The sequence below is a fragment of the Malaclemys terrapin genome, chromosome 1 (assembly GCF_027887155.1).
Source record: "Malaclemys terrapin pileata isolate rMalTer1 chromosome 1, rMalTer1.hap1, whole genome shotgun sequence".
Lineage (NCBI taxonomy): Eukaryota > Metazoa > Chordata > Testudines > Emydidae > Malaclemys > Malaclemys terrapin.
In genome coordinates this window covers 131,412,642-131,437,308 of record NC_071505.1, presented here as the reverse complement: position 1 = coordinate 131,437,308, position 24,667 = coordinate 131,412,642, and the positions used below count along the sequence as shown (strand labels likewise).

General features: G+C 42.2%; 1 protein-coding gene across 1 annotated transcript in view; it reads right to left on the bottom strand.

Moving 5' to 3' along the window:
- ANO2 (anoctamin 2) overlaps window positions 1-21,303 on the bottom strand; it is a 288,718-nt gene extending 267,415 nt beyond the window's left edge. The window contains 4 exon segments of the mRNA XM_054016330.1: window positions 1,930-2,316; window positions 5,661-5,845; window positions 21,158-21,219; window positions 21,221-21,303. Coding sequence (XP_053872305.1) covers window positions 1,930-2,316; window positions 5,661-5,845; window positions 21,158-21,219; window positions 21,221-21,303 — 717 coding nt within the window.
- Window positions 21,304-24,667: the final 3,364 nt, after the last annotated feature.

Below are 24,667 nucleotides of genomic sequence, written 5' to 3'. Positions count from 1 at the left end.
AAATGATAAAAGACGAAAACACCATATCACGAGTGATCACTCTATATCTGACCTATCAGTCCTTGTCCTCAAAGGAAACCTGCACAAAACAATTTCAAAAGACCAGCCTGGGAGCTTAAATTCATAACTTTGCTAGACACTAAAAATCATGGAGAGAATAGAGACACTGGATTTATGCCTTATTACAACAATCTGAAACCCACTAACACCCACCCACACCCAGCTTTCTCCCACCTTTCCTCCTTATGACTGGAAGGGCATTACCAGGCCACTTCACCTTGAACGATCCCTTGAAACACGTTAACTACTTATGTTAAACAATTGGTTCAAACCTAGTATTTAGCAGTGACACTTTGAGTTAGCTTCCCAGACCTGAAGAAGAGCTCTGTGTAAGTTCGAAAGCTTGGGTCTCTCACCAACAGAAGTTGGTCCAATACAAGATATTATCTCACCTACCTTGTCTCTCTAATATGTAAGTTAAGGCAGCTTTGAGAAAGTTATACTCAAAAGAATCTTTCTGATCAAATATGAATAGACTCCATACCACCAAATCCAGAAAAAGAAGAGGAAAAAAAAAAGCCACACAGCCCACAGGAGGCATAACATCATCTTGTATTCCATGTAATTCCTTAAGAAGATAATTAGATTTTAAAAGGATTGAATTAAAATAAAAATGGAAATCACTTATAATACTTAGCGGTGAATTAGTTTCACAGAGAAAAAATGCAATTCAATGCAAAAGTAATAAGAGTATTTAGACACCAAATATTTTCACTATGAAAAGAAAACAAGGCTTAAAGTACCACAATCAGAACCTCCCCCACTCCAATTAAAAGGCAAAATAATTAGTTTAGTAAAATTTCAATACATGTTTCTGGTCAACACCACTTTAAATATAAACAATGATCAAATAAATCAGCTCCAATCAACACAATTCTAGAAAAAGCATAACCAGCCTCTTTTCCATATTTTGAGCATATGCATCTTCTGATAGATATTTAAAAGCCCTCCTTGGCTGGTCAGTGGGATGTGAACCAAGGATCTTTAGTACTAAAGCACAGAGCTAAAAGATAAACTCCATTAGCTTGCGCAGAAGTAGTCTGTTATCTTGGTGTGGCCTAGACACTAGACATGGACACAACATATCCTTTATCTCTAGTGAATCTGTGACATATTTCTAACAATGAAAGTAGAGGGGTCAGAGGGCAATTTCCATGAGTTAATTAGAAGAGTCAAAATACAACACAGGGCCTGATTTTCCTCATTTACACCAACATAAGAGTATGTCTACCCAGGGTTGGGTGGTGTGAGTCCCAGCTCAGGTAGACACACCTGGCACAACAGGCAGCGACTCAGGCTCGCTGCTCTAATACCCTACCTAGGGAGTCAGGCAGGAGTGCACTCAGGCAGCTAGCCAGTTGCTGCCCACGCTGCCATAGCCACGCTGCTACTTTTAGTATGCTAGCTCGGGCAGGCTGGGAATCACACCTCTCAGCTGTTATGTAGACATATCCCTAGTCGGGAGCAACGGCAGTGGAATCATACTGGTTTGAAGCCAATGAAAGGATGTCCATTCAGTGGGCTTCAGATCAGGCCTTATGGGAGAGAACAATCAGGCCTATAATCTGCATTTGAAGAGAGGGCTGTCCTTTATTTTCATCTCCAATAAGGATAATGTTTCTGTAACATGAACAATTAGCTTAGGTTCCTATAGACTTGAAGCCTTTGCCTGCACTAAATCATAAAGGTTTGTGCTGCACTGGGATTTTGCTCAGTAATGACATTTGATGAAAAAAAACAGAATCCAGGCTGTTCAGTGTCCAGAGCTATTAACCAGCATTTCTTCTTCCCACATACTCATTTTCAGTACTGAACCAAGACAATCCTTTGCTGATGGGAAGCCCAGTGCCATGCTCCTGGTTTTCTTACCTCAATGTCTTTTTCTATCTCCAGTCCAGCTTCCACCAGATTGCGCTCATACTCCTCCCTCTGCTCCCGTCTCTCCTCCTCTAGGGCATCCAGTGGGCTCATCTCGATCATCTGCCCACGTTGCTGCTGGGGTGCATTCTGGCCCTGGTTTTGCTGTTGCTCAGAGTGGCTTTTCCCCATCTCCCCATTAGAAATAATGGCCAAGGGCGAAGGTCTGTGCAAGGGACCTAGGGAGCCAATGCCTCGCTGGTGCTGAGAGGCACGTTTTCGGTAGTGATAGGCTAAGACGTAGTCCACTTTCCTCTTGCTGTCCCTGAAATGCTTCCCACCTGGGGATGTCCCATCTCTGGCCCCCACTTGGGTCCCATCCAGGTAATTGTTAATTTTCTGAAAGAGAAATAAACAAGTCTCAGGGAGACAAACCCAAAGACCAAGCAAGCAGCAGGGCTCAGGGCCTCACTCTTGTTCAGGTACATGAAAGCCTTAGCTAAGTAAATGATGGGGATTAACTGTAGATATGGGAAAGGAGCAATATTGAAGCAAGAGCTCAGATTCAGTAATGTAGAGCATCTCCTCTGTCTGCAAACCAAGAATGGTGACAAAACTCAGCAATTTCCAATCTACCATGGTTTCCAAAAGGCAACAGAAACCTACATACTTTCCTCCCTCTCACTCACACATACTGAGCAAACACACTGACACTGTGCCTTAGGGTTTTGTGCTCACACCTTACACTCATATGCATCAGTGTTTAAGAGATGAATGCAATAGGAAAGTACTAGGGGTCATATTAGGGATTGGGGAAATGTTGTGGAGCAAGACTGTGCTCAGGGGGAACATGGGGCAATTTGTACTATGCATGGACGAAGTGCAGCAATCAGAGGTCTGAGCTGGACATGGAGTTCAGCTCTTTATGGTGCCTGGAGGAGAAGCAGGACTGGACTGGGCTGAGCACACGGGAAATGGTAGACAATAGGACAGTGGAGTGGAGGTTAGAGAAAATACCACCTCTCACATGGACTGCTCAAAATGATGAATAATATCAGTATTGACATACATTATAATTAACTTTGAGATGAGATTGGTAGACTGTCTGACCCACCAAAAGAAAGAAAATACAAAGTTAAACTATTCAACACCCTATCTATTACATCAGTTCCTCTTCTCCACCTCAGCTACCTCCTTTCCAGAGCTCACATATCTCTACCCTAAACACAAACAGCAACCGTGTAGCCTCAGCTCTGACCACAGCCAGTACATCAATGTGGATTCCAATTCTGTAATTTCTACATTAAAATCTAATCCCAAATTTAGAACAGTCACTCACAACGTAGGTCACCCATTCACATGCATTTTTCTAAGATATATATAAAACCCATCTCTCACTGCCACCATTTGCAATCTAACTTCATGCCCGGCTTACATACACGCCAATACAGAACTAGGTACAATGTAGTTTATAAAAGCTATGCCAGCACTAATGGGAATACATGATCTTATAAACAAATAATGTGGCCAGATTTAAGTTTACATGTTGGTTGTTTGGGATTGGGGTCAAGATATGTGGGTTGTGGAGGGAGGTATTTGAGAGTGGGAAGAGGAACTGATGAGAGTAGTGTAGATAAGGCACTGAATGGTTTAACTTTGTATTTCCTTTCTTTTTATGGTGTGTGTTGGTAGTGACAGTGTAAACAGGGTACTGAATGAATTAACTACTACTTTCTATTTTTTTATGGTCTTAGTAGGCTCTGCCATCTAGCAACCTTAACTCAAAGTTAATGAAGTTTTCATATAGGACTTTCACAGGTTTTTAACGTGCATCAACACTGACAGTTATTCATATGGACAACTATGCAGGTTGATATGAATTTTATCCTGACATCTCCCATGTTTCACTTCTACCACAGCTAAGCTTTGCCTCCTGGCTTCACACAAAACTGCTATCAACCTCCATATGCTTTTATAGATCCCTGGTCCCCCTGCATACAACCCCTCCATGCACAGATTAGACTGCCTCCAGGCTTCCCCCTTTGCACACTATACATATGCTACACATATACAGTATACATATACTCTTTACACCTAGATTTACACACGGATTAAAAATACTTCGGAGACAGCATTTTATAACATGTTCCTATTCTATGGTCTGAATCCTTTTCATACTGTACTCACGGGCAGTCCCTGCAGACTCTCTGGATCCATCCCTGCCACAATGAAAACACCAAACCTCAGATTCCCAGCCTCCCTTCCAGAGAACTTCACGCAATACACTCCACAGGTAATGATGTCACCATCCCCTGGTTGCTGGCACCGACAGCAATCCAGGGAAATCCATTAGCTGGCTGTAGAGAAGATAATCTTCAAGTATTATCCCCCTCTTCCTCTTTATACATGGGTACGTGTAGAAATGAGAGATGCACACAGAGGCCAGAAGGAAAGGGAATGAGGAAGGGTTGGGTAGATGAGTTGCTGAGGGTGTTTTCCTGTTTATCATCTGTAGGTACCCAGGTGCCTCATCCCAGCAGCTGCCACCTGAGAGGTCACCATGGCAACATCAAAGGGATGCTGCTGCTGTACCTACACAGAGAATGGGACTGAGCAGATTGCAGAGACACCTCTCTCTCTCTTTCTGTGGCTCATACAAGGCATAAAGATTTTGCCACATCAGTGTATTAAGACCAAGCCCAAAAGTCAGTGGCAAAATTCCCACTGATTTCAATGAGAACAGGACGAGGTCCTTAGTTTGCAGTGCTTTCCTGAACCTGTACGAGTTTTTGCAATCAAAGAATTTGTTAGAAATGAAAACAAAATAAATAAGCAGATAAAACTGTTAGTAACAAGATTCAATTTGCAAAATATAAACAGAAAGAACTTTAAATGGCTATATATTCTGCCCACAACCTTGCTCATTCTCTCTTAGGGTGACCAGATGTCCCGATTTTATAGGGACAGTCCCGATATTTGGGGCCTTTTTTTATATGGACTCCTATTACCCCCCACCCCCGTCCCAATTTTTCACACTTGCTATCTGGTCACCCTATTCTCTCTCTCTCATTGTAGAAATCAGTGTCTCGTAGGTGCAACATGCTGTTTTACTTAGAAAACTGAGTCTAATAATGGTGTCTTGGGTTCCATGTTTCTTAACGATTTCTGAACAATGGCACACAGTTTATAAGGTAAATAGATCAGGGGATATGGTGGCGAGGGTTCTAACTACAAGGCCTGCAAACGTATCCTAGGCTCTACAAGTCAAGATGGATTCTTTCCTTCTCCCATGTAATAAAGGTTCTGCATCCAAGACTGCAGCTGTGTAACTCCACTGTCTTCAGATTCTGTCTTCAGTGACACCCGTGCATATGACCTTCAACGGGTTTGCACAGGTGTAACTGATTGGACATCAATAAACAACTCTGCTGATGGTGCACAAGAGGGAACAGAATCCAGCTCCCTCTCTCTGAGCTGTGTTGGCTCTGCCAGACCAACAGGAGTAAAAATGTAATATAGTGGCTGAAGTCAGTAGCTGTACCTCAGAATAGGCAGAGGAAGCAGATCTGTTGAGTAAGGTAGTGGCATTTTTTGCCTAGTTACTTTTCACAGTAAAGCCACGTTGTAAGTAATATATAGAAGGAACATTCAATGCTCCCTCTCTCTCTCTCCCCATCACCCCACTCCCACCTTCATCAAGAGCACTAGAGGAGTAAGTCAATGATTATAATAATCCTACTTACAGAATTGTTGAGAGTCTCCATGCGGCCAGATGGCTCAAAAGCCCCATTGATTCTGCCAAAATGCACAGAAGGCCGGGTCTGAGGAACTGTGAGGTATTTGTTGTTGGAAATTGAAGAAGCGTTCCCAATGGATTCTGCCCTTTGCTCTCCATTTTGGGTTGGATGCGAAGGCGTTAAAGGAATATCTGAGGGTCAAAGACAAAATTGTCAGCAGTCCACACATATGCTTTTTGTGCAACCATGTCTGTAAATGACTGAGTCAGTGCAGGTCATAGGGACTTTCTGTCAGCGTGCATAGAACTTGAGTGTGTGGAGATGAGCATAAAAAAAGACCACATACACCCACAAAATGAAATGCCAGATATTTGTGTGTGACCTGCTGAATAAACAAACATTTTTCAATTTGCATACCTCAGCTGCACTGAAACCAAATATATTTGATAAAAACATTTCTGTCCTTGTTTCAGTGTTCGAAATATTTTAAATCTACTGGTTGAAGCACAGGACTAGACTTTAGAAGGTCTACGTTCTGCTCCAAATTCTGTAAATAATTCATGACCCCAGCTTTGGCAAGCACATGTAATTTCTCTGTGTCTCAGTTTCCCCTATCTGCAAAATGGAGATAGTTACTAACCTCAGAAGGTTCTTGAGATTAAATTCATTAATGTTAGTGAAATGCTTTCACATCCTCAAATGGAAGGTGATTCAAAGTATTAAATAGTATTAGGAAAACTACCATAATATAATATAAAGTCTGCATACCTGAACACTCCAAAGTCAAGAAATACAAAAGCCAAGGTTGAAAGTAGAACATTTACTCTGGCTTTTCCTTGCAACAGAGATGGGCCAAATCAGAAACCTCAAAACCTGAATTTTGAATTTCAGGAGACGTTAGGTTCAGATCACTGGATCCGATCCTGCTCATCCTGGTTTGGTTCCATCTTTTATCCTGACCTGAAAGGGCTGATATTTCAGATCCAGTTTGATGCAGCCAAAATCTAGCGAGGATGAAGATGTCAGAAATCTAAGACTAATGGCTGATCTCCCAAAACTTCCACATTTTGAACTGAAATCTCATGAGAGGTTCTGGCATTGTTAAATCCCAAACCTAAATTGAATGGGCCTTTAAACCAAGCCATTAACCCTAGCGAAGTTTAACAATCTGGGATTTGGACATCACGACCGTGACCCATCTCTGATATTGACATAGTTTCTAATCACAGACAAACAAGCCAACAACAATATAACACACTTTCCCCCTACAACCTTAGATAAATGTGTGTATATGGTACAGAGCTATGTACAGCTATGAGTGTATTGCACAAAAAGAGTGCTTAGTTACAAATAAGGAAAACACAAATAAATCACACTCCTGTGACAGTACAGAAAAATAGAGTCATGGTGAAGTATTTTGAGGGTTCCAGCCTATGTAACCCATACTGAGTGTTCTGTCCCCCTCTAATAGTGGTTGGGCCACAGATGAAAGTTGATCCCCTCAGCTCAAATCACCGTATGGGCCACCACACATAATACAATACCCCTGGGTGAGTCATTGGGAGAAGCAGTTGAACCTGGGACCTCTGGTTCTTAAAGCATGAGTCTCTACGACCTGAAATAAGACCAAGATACATTAGCCAAGATGGTAGAGGTTCATCAACCTATGTGGCTTAGTCACCACTAGAGGACAACAGAGCATCACACTAAATGGACATGGGTTACACCTCCCCCTGGGGGAAAGATGCAAGGAGCTACTGCCACATTGGAGAAGCCAAAGGGGAGCCTCTCCCACAACCCCAGGGAGTCACTGCATCTACAGTACGTTCTTGTGCCCTATTCTAGGAAGCATCAATGTATTGCAGCACTCTCCTTCAATAAAGGAATGAGAAAGGGTGACAGCAGCACTGGCACTTCCAAGCTCAGGAGGGAATACAATGGAATGGCTCTCAGGAGTGACTTTTCCCCATTGAAAAGCTCTAGGAGAAGAGTTGTCCTTCTCTTCCCTACCCTCCTGTTTAGGAAAGTATGGGAGTCCCATAATAGTTTTCATCTTCCCCTTGTGGAGATCACTGGTGGTGGGTGTAGCTCCCCTTTTTCCTTTGTATCTGTCACTGTCCTGAAAGCAGCTCCTTCTGCTTGCTGCAGGGACAGGATGGTGGTGGAATCATCTACGCCTGCTCCCTGCAAGGTGGGAGGATCCCAGAGCTCAGGCTGCAGTCGAAGCCCAAACATGTACACTGCAATTAAACAGCCCCACAGCCCGAGCCCTGTAAACCCATATCAGCTGGCATGGGCCAGTAGAGGGTTTTTAATTGCAGTGTAGACATAAGGCTTGAGTAGTAGCCTCTCAGGTTGAGTAGCCAGCACCTGCAGGAGCTCTATAGGCACAGAAATGGAGACAGAATTTGCCACTGCATCTCTTGTATGTCCTCTCCAAGGGCTGGCTTTACCTACCTGTGACTATAAGGTAAAAGGGCAACTAGTAAAATGCCCAACATGGAAGGGTTTAAAAAGAAAAGATCTTGATTAATTTAATCTTCCCTAGTAAAAGAAAGCAACAAATGGCAGTCAGCAGAACTTAAATGACATCATAATTCTGACCCACCAGCTTTTCTTGGGCACTCAAGAAGACTCGCACTTGGTTTCCTTTAATGAAGCACATAATGAGGCCATGAGGGAAATTTCAAGGAAAATAATTAATAACTGGAAGTTTCAGTCCCAGAGGCCGCATATGGTATTTATCCAATATTCTCCGTGTAAGCCTTAGACATCTCACAAGGCCATAACATAGGCAATTATAAGCCTTGAGTTTTCTGATTTTTTTAGCTGAGCCTGGGTCAAACACTGCAGAACATTTTCAATAACTATAAACCAAGTTCACTTTCAGCATGGTCACAATCTTTATGGGGTACACAGTGAACCCTGGGTTCACAAGGGTGAGCAGTAGAGGTGGTTGGGAATTTTTAGTCAATTTTTTTTTTAATGGAAAATGCAGTTACTGCAAAAATCAAAATTGTCTCCCAGAAAATTTTGATTGTGACCAGAAAAAAAATTGATTTTCTGTCAGAAAATTCTAAACAAAATGTTTAATTTAGGGTTGGTTCAATTCAAATCAAAACCCTTCAATGTGTTCAACTGAACCCAAAAGTTTTGTTCTGAATCAGTTTGACATTAAATTGCATCTGCCTATGGTTGTGCAGAGCCTCTATGGAGATGTAGTTCAAGTGCCTCCTGCCCCCATTCTGTCCTATGGGCCTTGAGGTCATCTCGTTCTTAGGATTCACAATCTGCAGACATTCTAGAGGAAGAGATTACTGGCAGGAATGATCATAGCAGAACATTTTAATTGTGTGTGTGTTTGTTTGAGAACAATGTCTGAAAGTGAATTCTAAATTCAAACTAGAAACCTGATTCTCAAGGCAGAGAATATCCAGGAACAGAAATACAGCCTGTGATCTGTGTTTCTAATGAACCTAGATCAAATTTCAAATACTTGCAAAGAGCTGCTGACAAACACACTAGAAATCAGGATTCACTGAGGGTCTGCGTACACTGCAATTAAAAACCCGCTGTTGGCCCGCACAGACTGACGTGAGCTCACGGGGCTCAGGCTGTGGGACTGTTCAGCTGCGATGTAGACTTCTGGGCTTGGGCTGTAACCTTGAGTAGCCAGCACCTGCAGTAGCTCCATGGACACACCATAACCTGAGTGAGGAGCATTCAACCCACCCACTTTGGAATCCCCCTGCACAATGCTCATTTATTCAGGCATTGTGCAGGGAAGATAATTTGGTCCCAAATGCATAATGCACCATCTGTATATGGGCCTAGGTGTGCAATGAACTTAGAAAATCTTGGCAGAAGCATAATACATGAGAAACCTGCCCACACTGGTAAAAATGGAAGGACTGCATGCATGATGAAGGACCATGCATGCAATAGTGTCCTTAACTAGGCAAATTCTTTGCATTAAATTTTGAACAACAACTGATCCGTACATCGACCAGATGGGATCCTTGCAGTTTGGCTCGCCAGCATGAAACCGCTAGCAAAGGGGTCAATTAACACCTTGTAAATTGTGCTGTATTTAGCACCCAGAGGAACCAGCTTGTTTCCATTGATTTCCATCTATTCCTCTTTTTCTAGCAACATTCAGAATGGTGGCCTAAATCTGGTTGAAGGCACCACCTCATGAGGTGTAGCTCAGCATCCAGAGCAGACTGCATGAGCACATTAGAAGCATCTGCCATTCAGACATGTTAGTTGGTAAACCTGTTCTCCATTGCCATGCTCCAATTAGATACGAGAATGGAGTTAGTTAGATGGATTTGCAGTCACACCTGCTTATGTTACAGATATCCATGTTGCAACTATATGTTATATATGTGTGCTTTTTGGCCCCAATCCTGGTGAACACTTACACAAGTGCTGATCTTTACTCATGCAAGTAGGCCTATTGATTTAAATGGGACTACACAGATATGTCAAGTTCAGTACTTGTACAAGTTCTTTTCTTGGAGCCTTTCTTTAAGTCACCATGTTTAGCCATTAGGCTGTTATTTTCAAAACACTATATTATTTAACACTGCGGTAGAAAAAAATCTCAGGCACAAGTGAATACACTTTAATGAAACATCAGTTTGTTGTATTCAGAAGTAGCAGGGCCCAAGGGGAAATGCTTAAGTCAAATTAAACAAAAATAATGGACTTCCTACTTTAAAAAAAAAATGCTGTTCTAGAGTAACAGGTCCAGCATGCTTCCTCAAAAGTCGTTAGATTAGATGTTTCAAATCATCTATTTCGAGAGCCACACAAAAAGAAGGTAAGAGGGGAATTTGAACATTAAAAACTCAGAAATTCCTTCCCTTTTTCTAAAGATATAATTACCAAACTCAGTTTAAAATTATTCTTCCTATGAATTATAGTTCTTTTATGATTCTGCTTTGAAGATTGAGAAGCTAGACTGGACAAAGCACTAGAAAATGTGCCGTAGGGATTTGTCCTGCATTGACCCCATGGAGATGATCTTGATGATCGAAGAGGTCTTCTGTCACCAGTTTCTTTGATTCCTAAAAGGTGCTAGTGGGAGTGTATATTAAGCACAAAATACTCTCTCTGGTAACTCCACTGTGTTTGGGGCAGTTCCACACCAGATATAATTTTGGCACATTATGCATTTTTGTCCCCTACGTTGTGATAACAACATTTCAGGGGCCTTGTAATAGATGGATCACCTACTCAATGAGAAGTGGTTTGTTCATGAGTCTATGATCTCTTGTGTAAACACATAGACCATTACTTGAATATGCAAGAGCTGTTGGCATAAGAGACCCGTAATGATTCTCATACATCCATATTGGTCTAGAGCAGATGTACATAGGCCTGTAGCTTGGGAGCTGCAAGCAGCTCATTTCCAACTGTGTTGCAGTTTTGCTCACTAAGAAAGGCAGCCAAGGGGGAGCATGGCTCTTTGCTGGCAGTGCCTGGATTGGACGGACCAACCAACCCAGCACTGGCTGAAGCCCCAGGGGCTACAGCTGTTCTCCTTTGATAGACTCTCAGGGTACGTCTACACTATCCGCCAGATCGGCGGGTAGTGATCGATCTCCGATCACTCTGCCATCAACTCCGGAACTCCACCATGGCGAGAAACGGAATCGACGGGGGAGTGGCGGCCATCGATCCCGCGCCGCGAGGACCCGAAGTAAGTGATTCTAAGTCGATCTAAGATACGTCGACTTCAGCTACACTATTCTCGTAGCTGAAGTTGCATATCTTAGATCGATCCCCCCCAGTGTAGACCAGGCCTCAGGCACAAGTACTCCCCTGTCACTGAGAGCAATGAGCACAGCAAGAATGGACCTGACTGGGTGGAGATGCTCATCCCCCTCCCCCCACCTCAGAGATGCATGAAGGACAGAGGGGCAACTGAAAGATGAAGAGGAGGGAAGACTAGGAACATGGGTGGCCAAAGGTTAGGAGAGTACAGATTTGGAAGAGCACCAAAGAGCAGAGAGCATGTAGTATTTTCTATATCAGGAACATTGCTATCCAGGAAGTTGGGGCCTTCACATACTTGAGTGTAGATGATAGTTTGGCAAGAAGACTACTTCAGTTTTATAGCTTATTACAATGTCCCTGTTGAATTTTTGCTTGTGTTTAGAATAGGATTTGTGTGTGCCTCATGGAAAATACCAGAGTTCATTTTCTAGTTGTGGGGCAGTATCTGTCACAGAGCATGCTTGCCTCTGGCAAGTTCTGTTGGCCTAGAATGGCTGGATATTCCCAATGTGCTCGAGTATTTTCACATTAAAATCTCTTTAAAGCTAAAATTTAGACAGTCGCACTTGACATTCAAGTTTTTCCAAAGAGGACACACCTCTTCTCCTCGCTTATATTTTTATATTTTTCTACATCAGCCAAACTTGTCCCTCCTACTTTAAATGCTGGCCATATGCCTGACAATCACATGAACAGGGTGTGTGCATGGGGGAGATTGTCAGTTTGCTTGTGTAGGGGAAAGGGGAGTGGTATTTGTCTTGTACATGAGACTTCATCTGCTTCAGTGGGTTATGAGCAGGACTGAAATTCAGCCAGAGCTGTCCAGAGTGGAGCTCCGGTAAATACTTTCAACCCCCTAGAGTTTTTATACCATTTGCAGGGAATCTGGTACATATTCTATGAGAATTTAAGCCCTGGTTATGAGCATGTACTGCATTGACACAGAAACTAGTTGAAAAAATTAAGAATACTGAGTTAAGTATACAACTAGTTTCAGTTGTACACTGCACACCATGCATCGCTGTGTCTGCTGAAAAGGGCCAGAACCATGGGCAGTGCGTGCACTCCCCGTTTGGGGAGGCTAGCCTCTTGCCCCTCCTCTTCTTCCCAAGGCTCTGCCCCCACATCACCCTTCCACCCCGCACTCTCACTGGCCAACTCACTGGCACAGCCCCAAGCCCCAGCCAGCTGCCGACACCCAGAGCAGTCCGGAGGAGCCATGAGCCCAGGCCGCTCAGAGGAGCTCTGAGCCCTGCCGCAGCCCCTGCCCTAGAGGTTCTGGGAGGCTTAGCCTCCCCCAGCCTTCATTACCTGCAGCCCATGGGCAGAATAGTGTGCGTCACATCTCTGAGATTAGAATCTGACCATCCCGGTGCATACACATGATCTTTGTTTACACAATAGATCATTGATCTGAGGACCTTTTAAAGGGAGTGGCCAAGTGTAACTGTGCCTCAGTGGGTCACAACGGAGGATGCCAAATTCAGCATAAACTGCTGAGAAATAGGGCAGATACAGCCCAAGACTGGTGTCTAATCCCCCATAGGATATACCAAACCAGCAACAAAAGTAAACTTTTGTTTCACCACACTGGCTAACAAGAAAACATAGACCGTTTTCTCAGGCATTCCAGTTCTTATATCACCACCAAAAACACTGGATTCAGAGATGAGTGGTTTTTTACAACCTGTCTCATCAAATAATAGGAAAGAAAGAAAGATGAGAGTTAAAAATTGGTTAAAAGAATCAAATACATACAGTAATTGCAAAGTTCTTGGTTCAGGCTTGTAGCAGTGATGGAATAAATAGGATTAAAGACAAAATGGATGTGTTTCCAGGCCCTTTTATAGCTTTTGCCATGTTGAAGGCATCCCATTGTTCTTACTGTTGAAAATTACAGCAACAAGATGGTGTTTGGAGGCAGGGCTTTGGAGCTCTGCTCCAGCTCCAGGAAAAAACCTGGAGCTCCACTGCTCCAGAGCTGCTCCACGCTCCAGCTCCAGGCTCTGCTCCAAGCCCTGTTTGGAGGTACATGGGCAAGTCACATGTTCATGCCCAATTTTGCTCAGTCATTGCAGGAAGCCATTACCTACACTCCAGACAGCACATTTACATGACAGTCCATTCACTGTAGATGGGCATCTCCCATAGTCCACTGAACCAAGTATTTCTTGATGCAAGGGAGAGCAGGCAAACTCTCACCCTTAGACACTTTGGATTTGTTTGGTATCTCTTTAAAACAGAGTCCAAGTCCAGGCTCTAAGCTGCTGCTGGTGGATCCACAAGCATGCAGGAGAATGTCTGTGTAGATGTTCATAGCACAGAGGAACTGCAGTTTGTGAACACACCTTGCCAGCAAAGGAGTTCCTGTAAGCAGGAAGGTTCAGTTTTCAACCTTCTAGAAAAACAAAGTGTGTGTGTGTGGAGGGGGGGGACCCAATCTTGCTGATGGGAAGAATGAGTACCCAGTCTTGAAATTGGTAGTAAATGAGAATTTGAAAGTTAGTGTCTGAGTTGTTACAATCTACCTGGCTAACAAGGGAAGGGGAAGATCTGCCCCATAGCTGGTAGCACTGAGGACACATTTGGCCAGCCAAGGGATTTAGTAAGACAAAAGACATGGTATGACCAAGATACTTATAATCACTGACTTGTAACAAATTTAGTGTTACTGTTAAGGTTTAACCTTCTAATGTATTTGATTTTTATGTCAACCCTGGTAAAAATGTACAATGTGCCTAATCTTTTGGAAAAACCCTTAAACATGTTAAGAGGATACATAAGAACACACTTTATGTTAAAAGGCCTTGTGATACTGAAATTTCACACTTAATGCCTATGAATAGTCTTGAAGATTTTCTCAGCAAAAAAGACATTCCAGACCTAAAGTGCTGTACGAAATGGGAAACTGAGGCACACCACCACATTGCTTTCATGGCTAAATGCCAAGATTCTTACACTACAGAGAACATTAATATCTACATTGGCTTGATGTTAATTGGGTTCCAAACATTTGCCAGAGCTTGTATGAATAAATTAGCTATTTTCATTAGCTCTTGGCAAGATCATATGAAACATACAGGAATTGCGCTGCAAGAGCAGATCCAATCCACTATTGGTCTAACCAAGTTTTACCTTGGGTTTGTAAAGGGATTCAACAATATCGTTAAACATAATTTTGATAAACCATTTCTGTTATACACTAATACTTATAATATTGGGTTAGAAGCTGTAGTAATATAAAACCAAGAATGGGAAGTTCCCAGGATGCATTCAGTAATGTTTGGGACACCACTTCCTGCATCAGTTTTGCACTGGGGGTGTGACGTTATCTAATTAAAATATAAACATATAGATAATTGTTGCAATCACTTTTGCAAATAATTTGCAGCAAATATTGTACAAAGGTTGTCAAGTGAGATGTCTATGAAAAGGTTATGATTTGCTGGTTATGATTATGCTATCTGCATGTATCATTTTTGTGTTTGAAGTTATAGTATTGGCTTTATACCTGTATTTCAAATGTTTGCTCCTGGGATACCGCCCACAAGGTAGCTAGCCAGCACATCTTGAAGGAACTATTCAAATTAAGTGGCTTGCATCTTTGTGGGTTCAGTCATAAGGCTGTGCGCTTTGAAAAACCCGTAACCCAATCTTTCCTCAGTACCTGAGTCACCACACACTGCTTACCCAAAGAATTAGCATGGAGACATTCATGTTCCAACAACATAGTCTCCCCAACAGGCTGACCAAACACAGCCACTTGGTTATCATAGGGCTGTTTAAATTCCCTGATAATTTTCATTCCATCTGAAACCTTCTTAAAGCTATCCACACTGGATCTTTCCAAAGCAAGGTCAGTGGATCTATACACCTCAGAGAGACTTTGGCAGTTAGGAACTGAAACAAGTCTCCCAAACAAACTGTTGCTTTCTCTATACAATGATTCACCCTGAGTTAACTCAATCAAATCACTTCCACACCCATCAGTTGCAGCAAACTGCTTGCAAAAACTACCATGAAGATGTTTCTCTTCAGGAATCTTTCAAAGCAACAATTCATCTTGCACAGAAATTCTGCCCTTACCCCTTTCACCTAGGGCTTGCTTTAAAGCAGCGGTGGACAACCTGCGGCCCATGCCACTTCCTGCAGCTCCCACTGGCTGCAGGAAGTGGCATGGGAATGGCAAACCATGGCCACTGAGAGCTGCGGGAGGCCGTGCCTCCAGACGGTCAATGTAAACAAACTGTCTAGCAACCCGCCAGCAAATTACCCTGACAGGCCACAGGTTGCCCACCACTGCTCTAAAGGAACATTTTCCTGAGCAACAACAGACTCTTTCTGGGTTTCACTTAAATCCAGAATCACCTCTGGGACAACTGATAAACTTTTAAGTAGTATTAACTGAGAAGCACCTTCTGTTTGCTCCACAGAAAAAGAACCGAAGAGAAACTTTTCCTCAGCAGGCACGCTGCTGCTGCTCTTCAAAACAGACAAATAATTGGAGATAACCTTTCCTTTGTCCCAGCACCCAGGGCTGATTTCAGACACATACCTGGAAAGTGATACAGCTTCTGTAACAGGCAAGTTGCCCCTCCCAACAGATGAACTGCTATTCTCCACAAACAGAGTCTCATTACAATGAGCTACTTTAAGAAAATCGCTTCTCCCTTTTTCAGGGTGACTTTCACAAATTTTACTTGCCAACAATCCATCATTCATAAAAAAACAAAAATTTACCCTTTTCTTGGTCAGTTAGGGCTTCAACTTGACCATCAACTCAATCTGTCCTAGAGAAACATTTTCCTGACCAATGAGTTTTCTCTGTGCTTTATCTAATTCCAGATTCACTTCTGAGATACTAGACAGACATTCAGAAAATTCATTTACACATAAACTGCTTTTTTGCACAAAACAGCTATTTTCCACCTTCCCCAGGTTAGAGTCACCCTCTCCCTGGCTATAGCAAAACTGGTTAAACACAGGCAACTGCTCAGAGTCATACAACATACCAACATTGTTATAAACTGGACTTTCAAGATGATACAGTTTCTGCCATTCTTCCATTGCTCAAGTCTAGCAGTTTCTTGTTGCATCTGCCGAACCCTCTCCTCAGCAGCAAGCTGTTCCATATGCCTTGCATGGGATTCTTTTTCCAGCTGGGCCAAGGCTTGCTTCTCTAGCATTCTAAGTTCTGCCAGTCTTTGTTCAAGACACAGGCTATCTCTCAGGGCTTGCAGTTTCATTGCTTCTGCTGATGCCACCTGGCTCATGGTCACTGATCTTTAACCTTTAAAACTTAATATCAACATTCAAATTTTAATAGTGTGGGGTTCTGATCCAAAGCTTAATTGACCTGGTTCTGTGGATCCTGCCGACTACGCTACTGTCACCGTGCCTCAGTGGGTCACAACTGAGGATGCCAAATTCAGGATGAACTTCTGAGAAATAGGGCAGATACACCCTAAGACTGGTGGCTAATCCCCCATCGGATATACCAAACCAGCAACAAAAGTAAACTTTTGTTTTACCACACTGGCTAATAAAATATAAAAAGAGAGTTTTCTCAGGCTTTCCAGTTCTTATATATCACCACCAAAAACACTGGATTCAGAGATGAGTGGTTTTTTACAACCAGTCTCATCAAATGAAAGATTCTTCTGATCCCAAAGGACCAGCCACACACCCAGGTCAATATATAACTTAGAACAGCGATAGGCAACCTTTGGCCCACGATCCGCCAGGGTAAGCCCCCTGGCGGGCCGGGCCAGTTTGTTTACGTGCCGCGTCCGCCGGTTCGGCCAATTGCAGCTCCCACTGGCTGCGGTTCGCCACTCCAGGCCAATGGGGGCTGCGGGAAGCGGCGCGGGCCGAGGGATGTGCTGGCTGCGACTTCCCACAACCCCCATTGGCCTGGAGCAGCAAACCACGGCCAGTGGGAGCCGCGATCGGCCAAACCTGGGGATGTGCAGGTAAACAAACCAGCCTGGCCCGCCAAGGGGCTTACCCTGGTGGGCCACGGGCCAAAGGTTGCCTATCCCTGACTTAGAATTTACCAAAAAAATCACGCTGATGCCAATCTTTTAGTATCTAAAATCTAAAGGCTTATTCATAAAAAGTAAGAAAGGTGAGAGTTAAAATTGGTTAAAAGAATCAAATACATACACTAGTTGCAAATTTTTTGGTTCATGCTTGTAGCAGTGATGGAATAAACACCTGGCTTAAGTCAAGTCTCTGGAGTACATCCACAGCTTGGATGGGTCATTCAGTCCTTTGTTCAGAGCTTCAGTTTGTAGCAAAGTTCTTCCACAGGTAAGAAGCAGGACTGAAGACAAAATGGATGTGTTTCCAGGGTCTTTTATAGTTTTTGGCATGTGGAGGGCATCCCATTGTTCTTACTGTGGAAAATTACAGCAACAAGATGGTGTTTGGAGGTACATGGGCAAGTCACATGTTCATGCCCAATTTCGCTCAGTCATTGCAGGAAGCCATTACCTATACTCCAGACAGCACGTTTACATGACAGTCCATTCACTGTTGAAGGGCGTCTCCCATGGTCCATTGTCAACCAAGTGTTTCTTGATGCGCCACTTAATTTGAATAGTCCCTTCAAGATGTGCTGGCTAGCTACCTTGTGGGCGGGATCCCAGGAGCAAACATTTGAAATACAAGTATAAAGCCAATACTCGTAACTTCAAATATAAAAATGATACATGCATACAGATTGCATAATCAGAACGAGCAAATCATAACCTTTTCATAGACGCCTCCCTAGACAACATTTGTACAAGATTTGCTGCAAATATATAACAGTGGTTGCAACAATGATCTATATGGTTATATTTTAATTAGATAACATCACACCAAGCCATCCACATAGTATATAAAGAGTGTGTGTGATTTACCTTTCTTATACTGACCTCTCTCCATCCCAGCCCCCAAAAGCCATCTGAAAGGCCTTATTTTCATTTACCCTGATGTAAATAGGGAATATTTTTTCTATTGAAAACAATGGGGGTAACGATGGTATAAAACTGATGTTAACAAGATCAGAGTCAGGCCCAGAATTTTAAGGACTACTTTACAACATGGACTGTGATATGAAGCATGTTACAAGAATAATAATTTTGCAGAGGGCGGGGCTACTTGGGGTGGCATAATAATTAGGGCTGTCAGTCGCAGTTAACTCACACGATTAATTCAAAAAAATTAATCACGATCAATCGCAGTTTTAATCACATTGTTAAACAATGGAATACCAATTAAAATTCATTACATATTTTTGGATGTTTTTCTACATTTTCATATATATTGATTTCAGTTACAACACAGAATACAAAAGTCTACACTGCTCACTTTATATGATTTTTATTACAAATATTTGCACTTTAAAAATTATAAACAAAAGAAATAGTATTTTTCTATTCGCCTCATACAAGTACTGTAGTGCAATCTCTATTGTGAAAGTGTAACTTACACATGTAGATTTTTTTTGTTACATAACTGCAGTCAAAAACAAAACAATGTAAAATTTAAGAGCCTACAAGTCCACTCAGTCCTACTTCTTGTTCAGCCAATCACTAAGACAAACAAATTTGTTTACATTTACGGGAGATACTGTACTGCTGCCTGCTTCTTATTTACAATGGCCTGAAAGTGAGAACAGGTGTTCGCATGGGACTTTTGTAGCCGTCATTGAAAGGTATTTACATGCCAGAAATGCTAAACATTTGTATTCTCTTTCATGCTTCAGCCACCATTCCAGAGGAAATGCTTCCATTACTGATGACGCTCGTTAAAAAAATAATGCATTAATTCATTTTGTGACTGAACGCCTTGGCTCTGTTTTACCCGCATTCTGCCATATATTTCATGTTATAATAGTCTTGGATGATGACTCAGCACATGTGGTTCATTTTAAGAACACTTTCACTGCAGATTTGACAAAACGCAAAGAAGGTACCAATGTGAGATTTCTAAAGATAGCTACAGCACTTGACCCAAGGTTTAAGAATCTGAAATGCCTTCCAAAATCTGAGAGGGATGAGGTGTGGAGTATGCTTTCAGAAGTCTTAGGGCTTGTCTATACTTACGCGCTGGTTCGGCGGCAGGCAATCAAACTTCTGGGTTCGATTTATCGCGTCTTGTCTGGACACGATAAATCGAACCCAGAAGTGCTCCCCGTCCACTCCGGTAATCCTGCTCGGCACGAGGAGTACGCGGAGTCGACAGGGAAGCCTGCCTGCCGCGTCTGGACCGTGATAAGTTCGAACTAAGGTACATCGACTTCAGCTACGTTATTCACGTAGCTGAAGTTGCGTACCTTAGTTCGAATTGGGGGGTTAGTGTAGACCAGGCCTTAAAAGAGTGACACTCCGATGCACAAAACTACAGAATCCGAACCACCAAAAAAGAAAGTCAGCCTTCTGCTGGTGGCATCTGACTCAGATAATGAAAATGAACATGTGTCAGTCCACACTGCTTTGGATTGTTATCAAGCAGAACCTGTCATCAGCATGGATGAAAGTCCTCTGGAATGGTGGATGAAGCATGAAGGGACATATGAATCTTTAGCGCATCTGGCATGTAAATATCTTGCAACGCCGGCTACAACGGTGCCATGAGAACTCCTGTTTTCACTTTCAGATGACATCGTGAACAAGCAACAAGCAGCATTATCTCCTGCAAATGTAAAGAAACTTGTTTGTCTGAGCAATTGGTTGAACAAGAAATAGGACTGAGTGGACTTGTGGGCTCTAAAGTTTTACATTGTTTTATTTTTGAATGCATTTTTTGTACATAATTCTACATTTGTAAGTTCAACTTTCATGATAAAGAGATTGCACTACAGTACTTGTATTAGGTGAATTGAAAAATAATATTTCTTTTGTTTTTTACAGTGCAAATATTTGTAATCAAAAATAAATATAAAGTGATCACTGTACACTTTGTATTCTGTGTTGTAATTGAAATCAATATATTTGAAAATGTAGATAACATCCAAAAATATTTAAATAAATGGTATTCTATTATTGCTTAACAGTGCAATTAATCATAATTCATTTTTTTAATTGCATGGTTAATCATGATTAATTTTTTTAATTGCTTGACAGCCCTAATAATAATACTACATCTCTCTCGTACAGTATGCTGAGTCCCAAAGCTCAGAGTAAAGATATAAACCCCTGAAATCAATGAGCTATACTACAAACAACTGTGGAATTTTTAACTATACAAACAAAGGTAATAGTGCAACAATATTAACAATAAGCATAAGCCTAATCTTATACATTAGGGATTCAGACTTTGCATGTTTTATACACTGAGGGGACTTGTTTTGTACATATGGGAACTGTGAGTTTATTACATCTTAATACTCCTCTGAAAAGGATACTGTTCTCCCTCTCAATCATATCTGTAGTAAGGGAACCACAGAAGAAAAGAGCAAAAATCCAGTATTACTCACTGCCTGTGACTTGCTTTCTCATGCAGGTCATACAAACTGTCCAGTGACTTATTTTTGAGACTGCCATTAGAAACCAAGTCCTGCTTATAAATCCAAGAAGACATTTTTTTTTATGGGCCAGAGTTATTGGCCCCTGAAAATAAAATGCACTAAAGGAAAACAGCTGGAGGCCATACAAGATATTCCTTGCCCTCCTCCCACTCAATTACTTTGTCTCACAGACAATTAACTACAAAGCAGAGGGTAAACTTACCGTGTGCTTGTGCTTCCATATTGCAGTGAGGACTTTGGCTGGAAGTTGCAACGGTACTAAAGCTGTGGCTATGTTGATAGTGTGTATAATCTGCTCCTGGTTCTGTACTAGCTTAATTGGTGAACAGCACTAGCAGCTATTTCCATCGCAGCTTGAGCCTGCTTTAAGCAAACTACACACTGGAGCTAATTAGCCAGACCTTCTGTTTCAGTAATCACCAGTACAGAGGGAAGGGAAACAACCACCCACAACCTGCGAGGCCATGGCACCTCTTTGCTGAAATTCCAGCATCTTTCTCTCCTGATTCATAAAGGATCAACAACAGCCTGGCATAGTCATTCCTAACAACTCCCTGGATGGCAAGAGGAGGGAAAATAAACCCAAAGCCAGAGCTTTAGATCATATTCAGCTCTGTCTCAAAAAGACATTGCTGCAAGGATTAGATGTTCCTGGTTTCTTTCTCCTACAAACAGTTCAGTTTGTGTCTGCAACAGTCTGCTATGCTACCTGATGGAAGGTAAGTGGGGAAATTTTTTTATAAGGCTGCATCTCAGCTGCTCATGTTACTGCACTGCCCAGACATTGCACACTCGTCCTGCATGAAATATTCAAGGGATTATCTTGTAATCAACTGTATAATCAGACCAGGCAATGGGTGCTGCTTAGCCTTCAACCCTGGGGCTGAAGCAATGTTTCAGGGAGACAAGTCATTGTTGACTTAAAATTCCTCTCTCAAGGAAAACCTCTCTCATTGTGAAAAGCCAGGGGAAAAGTCATTGTTCCCCCTGGAGTCCCAGGTCTTCCTCTCCCTGCAGCCTAAAATCTCTCACTGCCACTTCTTCTCCCCAAGGGAAATAGGAAGAGGAACAGCTGCAGGAGCAAAAATGAGGTTTGACTAGAAAGTTTCTACAGCATGAATTAAATAACCAGCTAGTTTAGCACTGCTTGCAATAATATAATATATTATACAGACATTTCCTTCCTCTGATGGGTTTAGGAGCAGGGATAGAACAGTAGAGAATCCACCCACTGAGTATTAATATCACAGAAATTTCCATATGATTCCTTCACTGGGAAAGGATTGGTTTGACTGGTAAGGGGGTGTGTGTTCCTTCTTAGCAGAACACCTGTGTGCTGCATGCACAAAGATGCTCACCTCATTTTGACCTCTGACCAGTTTAAGTCTGGTTGCTGCCCTAGTCCTAACACAGCATCTAGCACTTTCTACATCATGAAATAGCAGGATATGCTTCATCTGGACTGAAGGAAATAAGACTAAAAACAGTGCCTAAGGAATCATCCCAAGATTTGTTCATCTTGGCTAATTTATTGTCCATGTTAGACATGGTGGCCCTATACTGCTCTCTCTTACACTGGTGTAACTCTCTTGATTTTATAGACTGACTCCTGATTTACTGGGGTGTGACTGAAAGCACAGTCCGATCTGTCATCTAATGGTTAGAGCAAATGACTGGGAGTCAGGACTGCTGAGTTTCATTCCTGACTGTGTCGTAGATTATTTTGTGGCCTTGGGCAAGTCATTTATCTTCTCTACAACTTCACCTACCCATCTGTCTAATGGGGGATAGTAACACCTAATGTTCCTCACATGCATGTTGTGATGCTTAATCCATTAATGTTTGCAAAGTGCTTTGAGATACTTGGATGAGAAGTGCAAAGCAATACCATTCATTGAGAACTGGTAGAAAAAACAGACAGATTTTGTCAACAAATTTCAAATTTATACAATTTTTTGACCGTCTCTATTTAATCTCTCATTTAGAGTGCCAGGATTGAATACTTCCTGGTTGTCCTGTCAGGGGGAATCAGTGGAAGCAAAACACCATACAAATCTTAGTGGCAGCTGCAAAATGTATTCTGATAAACTGTTCAAAAACTGAATGTCTTTCAGTTATATCCTGGGGCAGGAATGTTAAGGAAATAAAGGACATAACTTTCAGGTTACAGCAAATGCAAGAATCATTGGATCCCATGAAAAGGGGAGAGAAGCTTCAAATTGCTTTGTAAGCCCTTTAGGGACAGGGACCCTCTTTTTTTGTTCTGTTTGTCCCGCGCCCAGCCAATGGGATCCTGGTCCGTGACTGGAACTCCTAGGTGCTACGGTAATACTACTACTACTAATTATACATAATACAATTAAATTACATGAAAATCCTTTTCATTGTCACAACTACTCCACTATAATTGTTTGCTAAGCCTGTTGGGCCTAATCCTACAAACACAGCCACACAAAGGGCCTGATTCTTAGTTGCTCTTCGTGTTTTGTAACCGCTTCCACCTGTACAAGGAGGGTGTAAAATCTTACCACATCAGAAAGATAGCATTTTATGTGACTTGGGCCAGGTATGAACAGTTATGTAAGGCACAGAGTACTGGAGAGTTGAGGTTCTAAAGTTTACTAGGGAGATCAGGGAGTACTCCAAGTGAAGCAGGATCTTGAACTTCTGCTTTCTCTTGATCGACCTTTTTAAACCCGCCTAATAAATAGTAAACCTGCTAGAGTGAGTGCCTTGCACTAGGATATTTTATTGAGTGGGGGGTTATAGTGTATTTCTTTGCACTATTGTTTATTTTTATCGATATTGTACCTTATGTCAATTAGACATTAAGACCTATAAAGAAAAGATCTGCCCATTAATTATGAGGCATATATGGGAACCTAGAACCAGATCCAACTATGGATCTGTGTCAGCACAGGAGTCTGCCTGTATGCTTTCAAATTACCGGCTCCAAGACACTGTAGCGATGGGCCCATTACAAATAAGCTAGGATAGGCAAGATAACCATTAGATAGGGAAAGTTCTTATATGTATATTGTTGCAATATGATGGTAAAAAATAGTCAGCTGAGTTAGATGGAGAAATGAAATCTTTTATAGACTTTGCAAAAGGCTTATCTAAGTGTCCTTGTCTTTCCCTAGGTACCTGGATATGGTGTTAGCTGATAACACAGAGCAGTGACAAATAATGCCATTAGACCAGATTGTGTTTCACCTGCTGGAGAGGAATGGTGCTTAGAAGTCTGTAAAAGTTGACTGAGAGATTACGTGCTTTTAATTATTAAGGAGTTATATAAAACTCCTCCCCAAATCCATTTAATGTTCCTGTAATCTATCTTCTCAAACATGGCAAGTTCACCAATCCACCTCTGGTCTCTGCGGAAGTTGTGGGGTAATTTCTGAATAAGTGACTAGGAGGCACATTAAAAAGTTGTTACTTAAAATAAATAACAAGACTTGCAAACAATATGCACAATTAGAAATGTTGATATTGTGGGGCAGGAGGCGGGACTGGGGAAGACCCGGCCGGTGACTCCTACCCTGCACCAAGCTCAGCTGCTAGTCCCAGCTGGGCTGGGGAGGACGGGACTTCCTCTTCCCCTGCACAGCATTTGGGGTTGGGTCAGACCCACCCCCAGATTTCTCCCCTGGCTGCAGGAAGCTCTGCAAAGTCCCCTGTCCTGCTTCCTGCATCCATTGCTCCTCAGCTG